This window comes from Lonchura striata, chromosome 10 (assembly GCF_050655825.1).
Source record: "Lonchura striata isolate lonStrDom1 chromosome 10, ASM5065582v1, whole genome shotgun sequence".
NCBI lineage: Eukaryota > Metazoa > Chordata > Aves > Passeriformes > Estrildidae > Lonchura > Lonchura striata.
Window position 1 is genome coordinate 10,088,817 of NC_140712.1, and position 16,491 is coordinate 10,105,307.

The 16,491-nt window shown below is 37.7% G+C and overlaps 1 protein-coding gene across 9 annotated transcripts in view; it reads right to left on the reverse strand.

The window, feature by feature from the left end:
* The window catches only part of TJP1 (tight junction protein 1), a 158,134-nt gene that overhangs the window by 25,749 nt on the left and 115,894 nt on the right, over positions 1-16,491 (reverse strand). For all 9 annotated transcript variants that reach the window (XM_021532016.4, XM_021532013.4, XM_021532011.4 and 6 more), the window contains 8 exons: positions 15,297-15,353; positions 10,832-10,956; positions 10,512-10,614; positions 8,805-9,084; positions 8,133-8,236; positions 7,219-7,387; positions 6,735-6,879; positions 985-1,121 (listed from right to left, as the gene is read on the reverse strand). In XM_021532016.4, coding sequence (XP_021387691.2) covers positions 985-1,121; positions 6,735-6,879; positions 7,219-7,387; positions 8,133-8,236; positions 8,805-9,084; positions 10,512-10,614; positions 10,832-10,956; positions 15,297-15,353 — 1,120 coding nt within the window. The remainder of the gene's footprint in view (positions 1-984; positions 1,122-6,734; positions 6,880-7,218; positions 7,388-8,132; positions 8,237-8,804; positions 9,085-10,511; positions 10,615-10,831; positions 10,957-15,296; positions 15,354-16,491) is intronic.

Sequence of the window (16,491 nt, forward strand, 5' to 3'; positions counted from 1 at the left end):
TGTAAAAGGTCACCTCTTACGACCATCTTTTTAATAATGGCTGCTGTATCAGAAAACTTACTGTTCTCATTTTTAAGATCTTTCAGAGTCTATCAACATCAGAACCCTTCCAGTTGTTCACTAATCTACTGACTACTACATGCAGAAGTGTCACTGCTCATCCCTTAGGTCCTCAAATATTTTCAAGCTTGAATGTGCTTTCTCTTATTGCACCCAGCCTTTCAGTAACAGCTCCCTCTAAACCATCTGCACAGCTTCCTTCTCCACTTGTAATTTCACTGAAGTGCCTCATTCTGTAAACAAAAATCTTGTAAGTGCCAGCCTGCTCGGAACAGTGTCCTGTATAATCTTTTGTTTGTTTTTTTTTTTTTTTTTTCCTTTTTTTACACCATCTGGCTTTTATCTGCTGCAATTTAGCTTATCCTTTCCTTCTGGGAAAAAGGAAAGATATTTTGTTCTGGTTTGATTAGCTGTACTGCATTTGTTAACCTGCCTTCTTTGTCCTTGATTGTAGTTAAGTGCTACATGAACAAAGCATTTTGGAGTGTTTTGAGTTGTTGCTGCTGGGAACAGCAGCTCTAAACAGACTTAAATACATCATTGTTATAAATATGGTCTGCTACAGTAACCCATAAGAAACACATTTACTGCTGAACACTCAGAAAAGAAATTACAGATTTTAACCTTGTCTGAGAAATCAGTACAAAACTCTTTACAACCATCACTTATAACTACAATCCTAAACGCTGAAATCTGACCCCTATATAATGACAAACCCCACAACTTAGGTTTTCAGGACCAAAATGCTTAAGATATAAATGAGATTATGGTTACAATGACTGTTTGTATCCAGAAACAGAAATAACTAGGACTTAGTCTGTTTTAAAACTTGAAAGTCATTCCATAAATATGCAAGAGCATTAAGTCTTTACTGGTCATCCATTCTCAACAATACACATAATTATTATATTTTAGTATTTTTACCTGGGAGTGGTGGAGTTTGTTTTTCAGTTCTTTCAACTGTCACCTCTTCCACAGCTTTAGAAATATCATCTGCATTCTTTACAGGTGTAGAGACAGCTCCTGGTTTAGTTATTCTCTCATCTTCTCTGCTTCGATGACTATATTAGAAAAAAAGATTCCACTCCGCATACAGAAAAGTTTCTATGATCTCAGTCCACTAAGACTAAAGAATAAATACTTCCCTTCATCAGGTTGAGGGTGAGGTATCACCATTACTATTTAGGAAGGTTTTGTTCTTAGACTATCACATTATTAATAGTTTTTATCATTTCTAAATCCTAGTGTTTTGTCCCTAATAACACGTTAACAAAGTTATGGCATGTTCCCTAGTTATGGCAGTTAAGACAGCAGCAGCACAAGGGACACAGACTCTAAAGCTTCAAGCTCTCTGCTTCAAGCACATAGGTCACACACACGTGGTGTATATTGATAGATATATAAAGAATTGAGAAGCAAAGGAAAGAAAGGAAGAAAATCCATTACAATAGTCTTTTCCTCACCCCTCCCTATAAAAATCATGGATTTTCAGACTTAATTCTTTGGCTTTGCTGTGACCAAGCCAATTTATCTACTCTGTGTGTCAGCTGCCCCAGAACAAAAGTGCTGCTGGTGTGGTACCTTTTACCTTTGTAAAGCCCTGACAAGACCCACAGAAATATGTTCCTAATTTCTCATCTCCTCAGAGAGGATAAGGCCTTCAATGCACAGCTATGACAAGAGGGGAGTGACTCTTATCCATGCATTTTAGCCAAAAGACAATTTGTTTTTGCTTCTTAGGCATTGCTTATACACACTTTGAGCACAAACTGAAAGAATTTAGGACAAGTTAAAGTAAGCTCCTGTTTTTAAATTATGAAAGCAAGGAAAATTCTACAGAATGTAATTTCTACTCCTTGAGTTCAAAATACCAGGTATTCTTGTATTGTTGTATTGAGCTACAGCTGCCAGCTGTACCACAGCAGAACTGAACATGTGCTGCATGTTGAAATGTTAACCACAACACTGCTATCTGATGAACACTAAATAATTTAATAGGGTTGGAACAGATGAATATTAATAATGAGCTAGAAAAATAAATTTTTCTTCCTGGGAGTTGGCAAATAAGCAAGGATTTAAAGAATATTTGAAATAGACAGAAATAGCAGCTTTTCATATAATACCAGACTGACTTGCCAAGAAGGGGGGTAAACAATGGCTTGGTCAGTAGGTGCAAGCCCATCTGCCCTCATAAAGGATAGGTCTGTACTGGAGGGGAAAAAAGAGAGAAGTTCTGCACTACTAACAGCTAGATGGTGCTACTGGGCAATAATGAGCATCACTGCCCATAAAGCACAAATGGATCAAAACCCCATCATACAGAGCTAAGACTGTTAAGATCCTAATCAGAAATAAATATGACTTCAGAAAAGAGATTCCAGCAAGTCTGCTCATCCAAGACATGCAGTAAAGAATAAAAGAAATTACCGAAATCGAAACAAGTAGAATGTGCTTTCCTGAAGCAAAATGAAGTCTAAAATATGAGAAACAACACTTAGCTATTCAGCCAAGACATACTACAACTTCTCAGTGCATTCCTCTGCCAGTTTTAAAACCAAGTGCCCGAAGGCAGCTAAACAGAATACAGAAAAGTACTCCAATCACCACAACAAACTGTGAAAAAAAATCCTCTTGCATTATAAACAACCATCTTGTTGTAAGTCATTGATAAAAACAAGCACAGTAGCTTATTTAAAATCCCTATTTATGCCTCTTTTTATCCAGATGAAGTCCCTTTCGGAGGCTCCCACAGCTGATTAAAAGTATGCTAAAACTACTATGTCTAACAAAATAGAAAGTAAGCATTTATCCTTCTAGTTCATTCCTAAACATCACTGATAGAGGTTTTCTTATTCCTCTTTTGGATTTCCAGTTTAGGTGCATAAGCTAGACTGTACCAGACTAAAACATGACTGGACTGGTCATTCCCTTGAAAATAGTTCCTGGCTTATTAAAAACAGATATATATATTTAGCTATTTAAATGCATACTAAGTGTCTTAGAAACAAGAAAGTTCTGTAGTGTTGTAAGCTGCAACTATTTCTACTCCCCAAAGATTTCTGGGTAATGAGCACTAGTTAATAAGACGGTACAGTAAATTTCCCCATGAGCCCTCTCTCTGTTTCCATGCATCTCCTAACATTTGAAAGGAGCATTACTCTAAAGTAAGAATATCTGTTTTACTTTAAAAATAAGGCAAAAAATACTATAGTTACTACACAAAGAAAATTAATTTTACATTTCCTCTACATAGTCCAAACTCAGTGTAATTTTATGCTGTGTTGATTCCTGTACACATCAAGAGAATGCAAATGTGGAAGCTCTCAAGAACAGTAACTAAAATACAGACACTGAGAGCACAGCACAAAATAGTCAGGTGAGTACCTGAAGCCACAGGTTCCTCGGCTCCTGCTCTGTGTGCAGGCAAATACACCCTGTCAACTCAGAAGCCTGCAAAAGGTCAGGTCTACTCTACCTAAGACATGAAATTTTATATGGAAAAAGCTGATAAAACAAAAAGGAAACATCAGAAAAGCAGGGGAGCAGATTTTTTTCCTTGACTTTGCCTAAATTGTCCAGTAAGATCTGAATATTTCACATTACAAGATGATACAGAAAACAACTTGATGCCACCACTAGTTCCAGGTGAGGGAAACTTGTTAAAAACTAACAGCTGCAATTCCTAAGAGACAAAAGTGTTGTTCCCTGTGTGCACTGTGACACTATTGTTTAACATCTGTGCTGTGTCAGGGCCCCGTTACTTCACTTCCTCTCCCTGACATTTTTTCAAAGTGTGCTTACCAGAAACATTTTAAAATTACAAAATACAATCAGTTACATGTTAGTGCTATTACTGCAGAACAAGAGATGACCTGCAACACACAATGTTTGTCTGTACAGAAAATTATGGAAAATGTGAACTTGCAGGCTCTTCCCAAATGTGTTTTTAGCACATCTCAAACTCTTTACCGTAAGAAGAGTAAAAGCAAAGCAGCATCGTCCTAAAGACATTCAAAATAGGGCTGATTTTTATCTTACATTCTAATTTTTCAGCTTGTTTTGGAAATGGACAGAACAACCAATCTCTCATCCTATATATAAATTGACAGTGGTATTACAGAAGTCAGCCTCATCCTTCCACAAATAATGATGATCTCTGCAGTGATTTCTTCAAGCTACCAAGTCTTTCTTGCTGAGGCTGAAGTGTTAAACATATCAGAGGATGTTTTTGCCATTACAATATCTAGGTGAGGAAGTCAGCATAGAATACAGAGTTCCCAAGCAGGAATTCTTTCAATTACTAAAGGGCAGCCCAGAGATATCATCTGGGAGGTTTGGCAGCACCTGACTTTAAATGCCAGTTTTTATGATGTGTCACACCAAAAGCTTATCCAGCTCAACAGCCTCTTAGCGCCAGCAGTAAAACCAGGTAGCTAAGAAAGGATATGTGATACTTTTCCTGAGGTACTCTCCAGCTTAGAATGAGCAAAAGAGGTCTCTGCAGCTAACTTTTTAAGTACAGCTCTTCATAAATTATACAAAGCAAAACCAGCCCTTTCTGTAAGTAAAGAAAAATGGTTTAGAATTTGAGTTTTTAAAAGACTGCTCAAGACACATCTGTGAACTTTCTTTAGACTAAAGAAAACTAAAGCACTATTTAATGCTTTACAGAATGATCAAACTATTGTTATGGAAACCCTATATCCAGGAACATTGCATGCAGCCTGATGCACATGCCAGCGAGGAATACTGAAGGATGGACAACATTGAAGACCCTGCCAGACCTCAAAGCAATACTGAGGCAGATGTGTTAGCAGATATCTGTAGTCTGGTGCAAACGGAGAAATGTCAGTCTGTACTTAAGCTTGTATGAAAGGACTAAGAGGATTCCCCTGGAATTTCCCTCCTCATTAACATACAAACACTTGGCAGAACAGTGTCTAAATAAAGACTCATTATCTCCAATACATTTTTAACATCCTCCTTAAGCTTAGTTGGAAGACTTTTTGCCCGTTTCTTCCTCAGCCCTTTCTCAAGCCTTTTTCTTCCTCCAGATTTTCCACCAAATTCAAAAAAGAATAAGTAGTTAACAACTAGTTTGATCTTACAGTAGATTTAAACTTGCACAAACAGCCTTTTCAAAGAGAAGTTGCTCTCAACATGTTTTTCCTTACATGGCTCAGGGCCCAGATTTTCTGATCTTGAAAGGGACATGTCGCAAAGGAAGTCAAGCCATGCCAAAGTAGCTCTTGCTCATACAGAAGATAAAACAGATGCATTCAGAGTTGAGATAACTTCAAAGTTCCCTCTCGGGGAAGATTGGATTCTTCCAACAGTTTGGTCTACAGGGAGGAAGTGACCATCTACCTAAGCCACTGCAATAGGACAGGAAAGCACTAACACTAGGCTAAGTCAGTCATAGTTACAGTTCTGACAGATTTTTAGTTTGTTCCTCTCTCCACAAGCCCTATCAGGCTGCACTAAAAATGCATGTCAAGACATACAGTTTTGAAGTATGACAGATCTCACAACCTTCACAATCAAAGCCCTGCCACTGGGACCCTGTTTTTAAGTGTCTTCCATGAAAACAAGCTTTCATACCTTGTGGCCCTCTTTACAATGTACATAAAAGAGAAGCAAAAACGTCTAACCCATAACCCTAGGCAGGTGTACATGCAGTACAACCTCTCTTGCAGTTGTATTGATCTTTAAAAGACTCTAAAAGCCTTGAAGGTGTATTACTATCCCCTTGGGTAAACCAATTTTATTAATAAACTATCAGGCATATCTTTAATAAACCAGGCCAGCAGCAATTTGTTTTTTCAGTGTTTTTGAACAGCATCTAAAAATCTTCAGATAGAAGCTCTGAATTTCAAATTTGCACAGATCAATTCTAATTTCTGCTCCATCATATTATAAGCAGTCAAAAGAGAAACTTTTCTCTTTCAAATATTTAATAGAATTTGAAATCCAACACCAAAATGCTATTTCAAAAAATTAGAATGTCTGTTTTCGAACTGTGGAAATGCAAAACTGGGCAGATCTGTTATTCAGGACTAAAGTTGTGTATTTCAGGAGAAAAAATACCAAACCATACAGTGCATTACTTGTGTCTGAATTTGTATAAAATTAGACTTATGTATGCAGTCAGCACGTAGTCAGTGTTCCATTACCAAGTTGAAATATTAAAAATGGAGTGTAAAAGCTAAACCTGATGTGCAATACACTTAGTTTTGCAGTAACTAAATGCATTCAGAAAAGTAAGATAACCCCATGCCTAAACAAAGCAAGATTTCAGCAGGTTTACCCAGGCTGGACATGCACCAGGAAGTGTGCTACAGTTCATCTCAAATCTACTTGCAGCTAACTGCTTTCTAAAACCAAAATAAAACTACGCATTATTCAGTAACATATATTGCTATCAAATTTACATTGTCATTCATACAACCATGCTCTGATTATTCTTAAAAAAGATGTAACAGTTTCAGTTCAGTTTCTCCTCAAGTCTAAAACATTCAGATCATTATTATCTGCATCTCTTGAGACAAAGAATGTCATATCACTGCCTCAATAGTTCTGCTTCACATTTGTTACACCACATAAATCCAAGCACTCCTCCAACTTATATGTTACAATAAATAGTTGATTGAAAAATAATACAATGCTGCCATCACCTGCCGTTGCTGGGCTGCTGTGGAGAATGTCTGGAATGGTCTGAAGGCTCTGACCTCTGGTCAGGAGATCGTGAACGACTGCGGCGGGGCCTGTCATGTGATCGGTTGGAATGATCTGATGCCAGCGACTGAATTTCTGAAATGTCTGTTAAATAAAAGTTGTTTTTTCATGAAATGATTGTAATTTAAATGGTGGCATGACCTGCTTAAATGGGAATAAGCTTTTGCAGAAAATCTTTATGAAGATGCTAAATCTATGCTTATTATTACACAAAAACAACCTTAATATTCCTGAAAGAACAGTCACAAGAACTGTACAGTTTTTGAAGGAGTAGATTTCAACCACATTCAAACAAAAATTTATCCATATTACAATCTTACTCCTAACTCTTCTCCTCCCCACCCTCTCATCCCACTTAAGTATTTCATATCTTGACAACACATGGAGTTCTTTCCTTTTTAGAAATCAAGCTTTTATACTCACCATCTCTTTCTGAAGCATTAGCAGAATGAATACTGTCAGAAAGATCAGGGACATTCAACAGTGTGGCTCGTTCATCTCGCTGAACAACCATCTTCAATTTGCCTTTTGACCTTTCTATTAATGTTTTGGCATCTGCTAAGGACATATTTTCCGTCACTGTGCCGTTTATCTGGAATAGAGAAGGAAAAAAGAACAGATATAAACTTACTAAAAAAACCCCAGTGAATCTCCAGCAAAACGAGAGTGTTCTATCTGATGATATTCAGAAGAAGTTAAAATATTTATCAAATTACCATAATACTATGGAAGACCATTGGGCTTATCCAAAATATTGCATAATATTGAAAATTTTCAACTTTCGAAGTCAAGCTTCTAGCACTAATACAAAACTTGTAAAAGATTAGTTATGTTTTTTGAACCAGCACTGCTATACTCAACAGAGAAAAGAATGGTCCGTTTTTCTGCACCAACAAATCGACAGCACTACCTTGAAAGGAAAATTGTTAACATGAATTTAAATCGTAGAATGGCCTCAGTTGGAAGGACCTCAAAGAACATCCACTTCCAACCACCTTGGCATGGGTAGGGGCAACTCCCACCAGACCAGGATGCTTGAAGCCCCATCCACTTGCCTTGGATGCTGCCAGGGATGGGGCACAAAAAATTTAACAGTGGGCATTATTTGTCTGAATAACAGTTCAGGAATAATACCAAAAAGGCTTTGTAATTTTTGTTTCCTTAGAAAAGTTGATTCATATTAGATTTGATCTTTGAAATAATTTAATGAAAAGTGACACACCTATTAACTATCGTGTTACTGACACAGCCAATCACGTTACTGACACAGCCAATTCTAGGCAGAGTCATATCAGCAAGTTTTACCTTTCAACAACCACCACCACCATATACTGTACCTTCAGTACAACATCTCCTTCCTGGATATTGCCATCTCTTGCTGCCAGGCTATCCTGTGATATTTCTTTCACAAATATGTGACTTGCCAACCGCAGACCATACTCTTCATAATAAAAGAAAAAAGAAAACTGATGAAGTTACAGCAGAAAAGAGAGAGGTATCTGGAGATTAACAACACTGCTTTATACAGCATTTACACAGGCAACAAAAAGGAGAGTGAACTTGGCACACAATGGGCTGTAGCAGAATGTGTTATAGCTTTACCATTGTATCAGGCTCTTTCTCTAACACTACCTATAATCAAGGCTGTTGCTCAACAGCTTAATTGAGGTGCTACCTACAATTTTTTCTCTTCCAAACAAAGCACTCACTAAAGCCTCAGCTAAAGCGTACGTATGAAGCTTCTGACTAGCCGATGTTGGCTGCAGTTGGAATTTATTTACACTGTACAATACTTTACCCTTAACTAAGCACACAGATTTTGGAATATGAAAAATAGAACCAGAAATACAATAGAATTTTTTAAGTTTTAAACCAGCTACTAGTAAAATGGATAAACTGGCAACAGCACTGTTCATTCAGCCCACACAGCCTTTAACACAACACTGAGTGAAGCAGCTGGCCTTTGAAAACTAGCAAAAGTTTTAGCAAGAGATGTAGACACAAATTACCTTCATTTTTCCTGGACTTCACCAGTGTGACTTTGGTGGGCTTTGAGGGCTGGCTGGAGGTGACAGACCTCCTGTCTGACCTGGGAGACAAACTCCTCTCCCTGCTGGCGCTGCGATCTCTGACCCAGCTCTTCTCGTGCCTCCTGCTGGCACTGGGACCACCACGGCTGCTCCTTGGATCCCGGATTTCCTCATCGTAGCTGTCATCCTCGTTTTCAGACACTGGTTCAGGGTCTGGGCGAGTCACTGGAATCTGAATTTTCTTCATCCTTCGGATAGTCTGCAACCCAACAGCAGGTATCAGCCTCTGGCTGTGTAATGCTAATGGTGTTACTAGATGTCAGAAGATAAGCTAATCCCAGCACTCAAAACATGCAGATGTATTGGTGAATGCTCTGAACTGTTGCATCCTCATAAAATTATATCCAATTAATACAGGAGACTGATCAATACAGATTATTAGTAACCTGTTTTTACAGTTCTTTTAGTCCTTTTTAATGTTTTTGCACAAATGACAAAAGGGTAACTATCAACAGCCTTCATAGCACAACACAATATTCTGTCTTCAGAGCTGCATAGTTGAATGCCCTCTCTCTGATTAAAACCACAAAATCAGTTACTGGCACTGCTAAAAGCCTTTTTTGCTAACATGCAATCTAGTGCATACTCAGCATGCTATTGATAGTGATTCTCTCAACTTTGAGGTCTCCCAGTCTTCCAAAGAATGTTTATGCAAGATATGCAGGAAGGGGAGCAGTTGCTCTGGAAGTTCAAAGTTGGTTTGTACAACATAGACAGCTGGTTCCAGAATATGAGCCAGCCTTGTTCAGAGATTTACTTATGTGTTACAGAACAAAACCAAGTTCTACCATAAAGTTTTCATTAATTACTTATTTTTCACCTAAATCTACACACAAATATTTAAGATACTGAAAGATACTGAAATGTGTGGCACAACTTGCCACACATTGCTTTCTGTAAGCTTTAAAGAACTGCTGCCAAATTTACAAATGCAAAACATCACTTTTTTTTTTTTTGCAACTCCATTAAAGCACATAAATCCACTAAAAATCTGTCAGCAGAAAAGCTTTTCTACAAGCACAAGTAGTCTTGTTTTCATTAATTAAGAAACTTCTAAACATTGTGCATTTTTTGTTCTATTTTTTTGTAACCCCCAAACTTCCACAGAAAGCTGAATTACTACCCTTTGGTGATGACCTGCTCTGTTTTGCAAAAAGTTCAAAAAACACCACTTAGAATAAGCCTACAAAATTATAGGAATTAAGGTAATTATACTTTATTTTGGCAAACTGTTTACTGAGCACATAAAGAACTGTTAGTGCCTGAACAGCTTGTCCTTTAGCATACACCAGCCTTTGAAAAACTCAGTAAAAGTGTATCCAACAAAGTAAACAAATATTAAACAAGGCTGACTTGCCACAATTTGGCAATCTGAGAAATACTTTACCATAAAGAAAAGGAGTCTGAATTATCCCATGCCACACTATGCCACTATCATCATTCACATTTGAAATATATTTTGAGTGACCCACTTGATAAACATACCATGATTATCACTTAAAACTGAAACATCACACAGGTGTCGTGAAGGTACCTTGCATCATGCCTGTATTTTGTAGCAGACATTACACTATTTCATTCTGCCCCATAACTATGGAACTTTAAATCTTCAAGGCATTCACTTACAATTTTGGCATTCTTCCCACTTTTCCTCAGCTGCTGAACAGCAAACGCATGCTCGACATTATCCATTGAAACTCCATTAACCATTGCAACACGGTCATTTTCTCTACATGAAAAACATCACAATGCACAGTGTTAAGTACTTTATGCCAAGAAGAAAATATTGGTGAACAGGTGCCCCTGAGCAAACTGCCTGTATTACAAACCTGCTACACCAACAGTTACAGACAGACAACTTGAGACCAAAACAATTGGGAGGTTAAGCTACTGCTGACAAAGATCAATGCCCCTGAATCAGAACTCGGGTACAGTTTGGTACTTACTGTAGCAGTCCTTCTGCTGGGCCTCCTTTCAGCACATCAGAAATAACTATTGATGTCTCACCACTCTGAAAGTGAGGATTATCTCTTCCTCCAGATATTGCAATACCAAATCCAAATCCAGGAGCCTATAATGTAACAAGAGAAACATTTTTACTTTCCAATATCTAATGGTCACAATTTGCATTCCCATGCCAAATACAAAAAGGTCTCACGAGATCAATAGAAGTTTTTGAAAGAAACAGGATCAATGACCTAATCAATGCTATACAATCCAGTAACAGAAATAGATTAAAAATAAACACTTTTAGAATGCAGAGAGTTTTGGAATAACTACCCAGAGTCTTCCAAGAGATTAGAGTTCTCATTTGCATTTTTATGGCCTAGACCTCAGGTGGTCATCAGCAAGACCTCAATCTTCAGTAAGCATAACAAACCATTCCACTGAGCTGCAACTCTGACTCAAACCCCTCTATCACTTCCTGCAACACTTTCTTTGACTTTTCCCATGATGGTATTTACCCAGCTCGACCTCACTTAGCTCAGAACTGACAGGATTGCAGCACACAGTACTATGACTGCAGGCTCAGTTCTTACGAATAATACCAAGATCACTTGTACCATTAAATACATCAAAACCTTGTCAGCACTTGCAAATCATCTGCATCTTAACAAAAGTAATCTGCTTCAATCTTTTCCCTCTAGGGTCACCTGCCACTACAGCAAGGTCAAAGCCTCTGAAAAGTTATTCCTGTTAGATATTTCAAGATACAACAATGATGCTTACATTTCTGCCTGGAAGCAGCAAGGGTGGGAAATAAGCTTTCTAAATATAACTGATCTGCAAACCATCTAGCTGTTTCACCATTGCCCAGAAAACATTTTGAGGATATTACCATTTAAATGCTGTATTTTTCTCAAGAATTTATTCTGCAATTTTCAACTATGCAAAATGTAGTCACTGGATGGAAAATATCAGGTTTGGTCAATCTCACCCCTCTATTTCACACAGCACACACTTTGTGCTGGCAGAGTGCACCTTCTCTTTTTCTGACTTTTTAACAAACATGACCCAGCTTTAGCAAGGAGTTTCATAACCTTACAGTGACAGCAGAAGCAACATGGCAGTCTGCATCTGGCTGTAAGACACATGATGTTCAGCTTTTTGGACATTAATTACTGCCCAAAACCAACCTGTTTCCTATTTCCTCCCAGAACAGAGGTCATAAAAAGATGTTTCAGATTTGCCTGTAAGCAATGAATAGGAACAGTAATACATACAGATTGGGAGATTCACTGTTCAGAAGCAGTTAGTCCATACTGTTGTGTGGGGGAGTGGGGAAGAGCACACCTTACTGCTTCTTTTACATCCATTTTAATTCCTTAGAGGATGAATGGTTTTATTTTCAAAATACATCCCACACAGATCAAACAGAAATCATGGCTAGGATGCAAGAATTAAGAATTAAGTGAAACTTGGTGGCATGAAGGAGGATCTTAAATGTCCACTCATGACCAGAGCTGAGGGTTTTTTCAGTTTTATTTTTTAAAGTCCAAGAGAATATATAATAGCCTACCCAAATGCATCACTAAAAACCCTATCAAAACAGTAATATTTCCCCTCTCATGACACTCCTTAAAAACCAGGACTTAGTTTGTGCCGTATTTGGGTGGGGAAGGAAAGGAAGAAAAGAGATAGTAACAAAGATATTTATATCAAAATTCATTTAAATATTCCCTATCTTTCCTTTACCATAAAAAAATATTTTTTAAATTCTCCACTTATGGTAAGGAATACAAACATCAGGCTACAGGCAGGAGAAACTCACTGGAAACCTTATCTTGCTGCTTGCCATACTACTTACAAGTAGATCTGCAAATCAAATCACCAGTATGGAGATGACCAAGTTTTCTACTTTGATGTTCTCTTCCAGAAACCCTGAAACAATGCAGTCTCATACACAGACAGCAGTTAAAAGGGCCTACAAGTCAGATAAAGAGTTTCTAATAAGATAAATCAAGGTCTTCAGAAACACTCCCAGTTCAAAAATCAAATCCTAAATCTTTCTGAAAATTTAAGAGGTCACATAAGAAACCTTCTAGTAAAAAAGCCTACCTGCTTTTCATTTTATCCTGCTGCCTACCATCATCTTGAGAGACAACTAATTATCAGAACTGCTCTCTGAAAATTGAGCCTAGCTCCTAGACATGTCTGAAAATAGCAATATGTTGATCACTACAGATTATACAGAATACTAGCGTATACCTTAAGTAAAACTGCATTTAAAAAACCCCTTGTATCACAACTTCAGTTTTCAGATGCTGTAGGAAAAAACCACACACTCCAAAAAAGAGGTACTATTCTATTTTCCCACAGCAGTGTGGGACAGGCAAAAAGGTAGGTACATACCTGGTTTCTGTGCTTTGGGGAAAGGACACACATCTACCATAGACACACAGAACTAAGCTTCAAGTAGGGAAAAAACTCATGTCATATACAAAGTATATTCAAGTACTTTGCAGTTAAGTATATAAACCCCAAAGACATATTAATAAAATAAACTGTAGCTACCTGATAAACAGCTATTGAATCTAAGACTGTCTCAATCTCTTAAGAGTTAATTAGCAGTCCTGCCTAGGAAGTTGAAAGGGTGGTAAAGAAATGCAACAAACTCTTGGTGAGAAATTCCAGCCCCTGTTTCCCAAAAGACTTTCTAGTAAGTGTTTTGACAGTAGTACTGGAATTCACAAGTAAACCCTCTTCCCAGTGTTAAGGATAATTGTAAGTACATATTTAATATTAGCATAAGGGGTTTGGTTTTATTACGTGGCAGATGGAAATAACTGTTTGTTTTTAACTGACTAAATTACTGCTATTGAAGTTATTAACAGTACATATCATCAGCTTTCAACACCTAAGTAAGAGCTACTTAATCAGGTAACAAAACAGTCATACCAGAAGAGTTGGCAGAATTTTGGTACATAAAAGAACATAACCAAATCATATATTCACATTAATACTATAAAAGAACTTCTGACTGCTGTAAGTGCAACCATGTAACCAAAAACATGATCTCTGGTTCCTAGCAGTTATTTAGAGTTTTGTTCAAGGTAACATCATATTGTAGCATTTATTATTTCTTTGTGCATGGAATAAATGTCTCACTTCTGGTGTCACTAAAATTACTGCTCCAACTGACCAGGAGAAGGTCCCCTTCAAGAGAAAATGAGTTATCACCAAGACTATGAGCCAACCTTGTATTACTATGTCATTTTAAGTTTGGTTTTGACTATTTGACTACTGATTTAATCAGTAATATAAATAAATACCTGAAGTTTACAGAGATTATAGGGATGACTGGACAGCTTCAAGATGAAAACATAAAGGCCAATTAATTATATATAGAAACAACACTTCTTTCTCAAAAACTTGTTGACCTATAAATTGTTTGACGCTTAAAGACTAGCCTAGATAAACATCACTACTTCCATTCTTGCTTCCACTTTCAAGAGATGGCTGCAGTCAGAGATGGGATACTTTGTCAGCCTTCTGGTCACACTTCCCAAAAAGGCAGCTGCCTAAGCAGTTACATTGAATCAACAACACTAAAGCCCTTACTATCAAAGCTAACAGGTTTGACAGAGAATTATCAATTTAACTGCCCAGCTGACTCACACTCACACATTTTTTTCCGAGGTCCATTCATCCCACCAAAGCTACAATTTTAAAATGCCTTTATTCGATGATGAACTGAAGGCAAATGATCTAACTTGCTCCCTTGAGGAAACACTTCCACATCTCCATTTTGAGATGAATACAGCTATTTGGACCATGATTCCATAGCTGCTTTAATACTAAGTTGTTGCCAGAAATGGCATCCCACCCTACTCTGACCTTTCCTAAGCAATTAATTCCTGACTCTCTTGTACAGCTTCACGATAGCTCCATCAGAACTCAGTTTAATTCAGGAGTCAGTCTAAATGCAAAAGCAGTCTTGCTATTCCCTGGTTCCCAGCACACATTCCTTTGTGCAGGGTACATATTCTGACCGCCCAAAATCACTACTTCTAGCTAGTAGTTTAACAAAGTGGCAAGCAAATAAGACAGTTTTGAATACATTTATTTATATGCAACTACATTGTTTTATGTCCCTGCAAATAAAGCTTGAAAACTTTCACACATAGTTACAGCACTGCCATGAATGAACACAGATTTCTACCTCCCTTCAGTTAGGTTCAGATGTAATCTGAAGCTTTGTTTCTAAGCATGATTATTCGTAGGCAGGCTTATCTCTGAAACCCAACAAATAGAGCTATCACATGGAGCTTTTACAACACTTCTAAATTTAAACAAGGGAATATGACAGTTTCCTCTCCTTTTACTTCCTGACATCTGGCTTTTTCCTATTGTTTTCAAAAGCTACCAGTATCCTGAGTTAGGCAAACACAGCCAATTGTATGAACTCACCCTGTGAAGAGTCACCGTGTGTTGTTCCCATATAGCTGTTTCTTCCATTGTTGTGCTCTAAGGAGAAAAAAAACCCCAAAGATTAGACTTCACTTTCAACAGTTGTATAACACCACAATCAGAAACTTACATTCAAAAGCAGCATTAATATTCATATAGAATAGTTACAGAAGAAGTTGGTCTGGCCCATTCATTACACATTTCCTGCCTTTATATGTCACAGCTGAACTTCCTGTGCTTTTGTGGAAGGGGGCGGGAGGAAAAACAGATTACACAGCTTGAAGTTACAAAGTTCCAAGGAAAGGATCACAAGCAGCATTTGTGATACAAGATCTCTTGGTTGCTCATTAAGATTGTAGTAGCTAGTCCGATCAGCTGTATTTATATTCTAACATTTATACTTATACTCTCTTTTTCTTCTTTTAACTGTATGCAGATTACCACTAATTCATGAACACCCAGCTACAGATTACAGTACCTGTGCTACTGTATTATGCACACAGGTCAAATTTAATGGACTTCAGTTTAGTGTAGGCTAATTATTTTGGTGAACAGTAGCACTGCAGAAATTACAAGGTCCTCTCTAAGGTAACTAGATTAAACAGTAACATTGTGACAATATTGACATACCTGCATTTCTGCTTGAAAGAGCACTACTTAGTGTGCCACAACGAGCAAACATTTGGAAAGGACAAAATAGCATGAGGGAGGAAAACCCAGCAGAACCCAAGTCCTGAAAACAGGCAGAAAGGCAGCAGGAAATGCATAGCGAACATCCTGCTGCTACATTTTCTACCTTTCCAGAGAGAGTGTCCAGTGTTTTGCTCCATACCCACCCCCCTCATAAGCATGCAATCCACTAATTAAAGAACAGAATCAGAACACAAACATCCCTGCAACATGGTGGTGCTAGTTTTTTGAAAATCTACTTTGCTCTCTATTTGTATCAGTTACAGTAACTCAGTCACTACAACAAAAGTACTCCCAACTTTTAATCCAGTCCTGTGTCACAAGAACAGCAGTAGGAGGGTTTACTCTTACAAACAATACTTCTGAAAACTGTATTCAACATCAGAATTTGCAACTGGGTTCAAAAAGTGAGTTATTCTCATAGCGCCAAAAAGCTCTGCATTTTGTCCTTGAATTTCAAGGGTTAGGCTGTGCCACATTACTGCTCATTTCTCTTTCAGGGTTC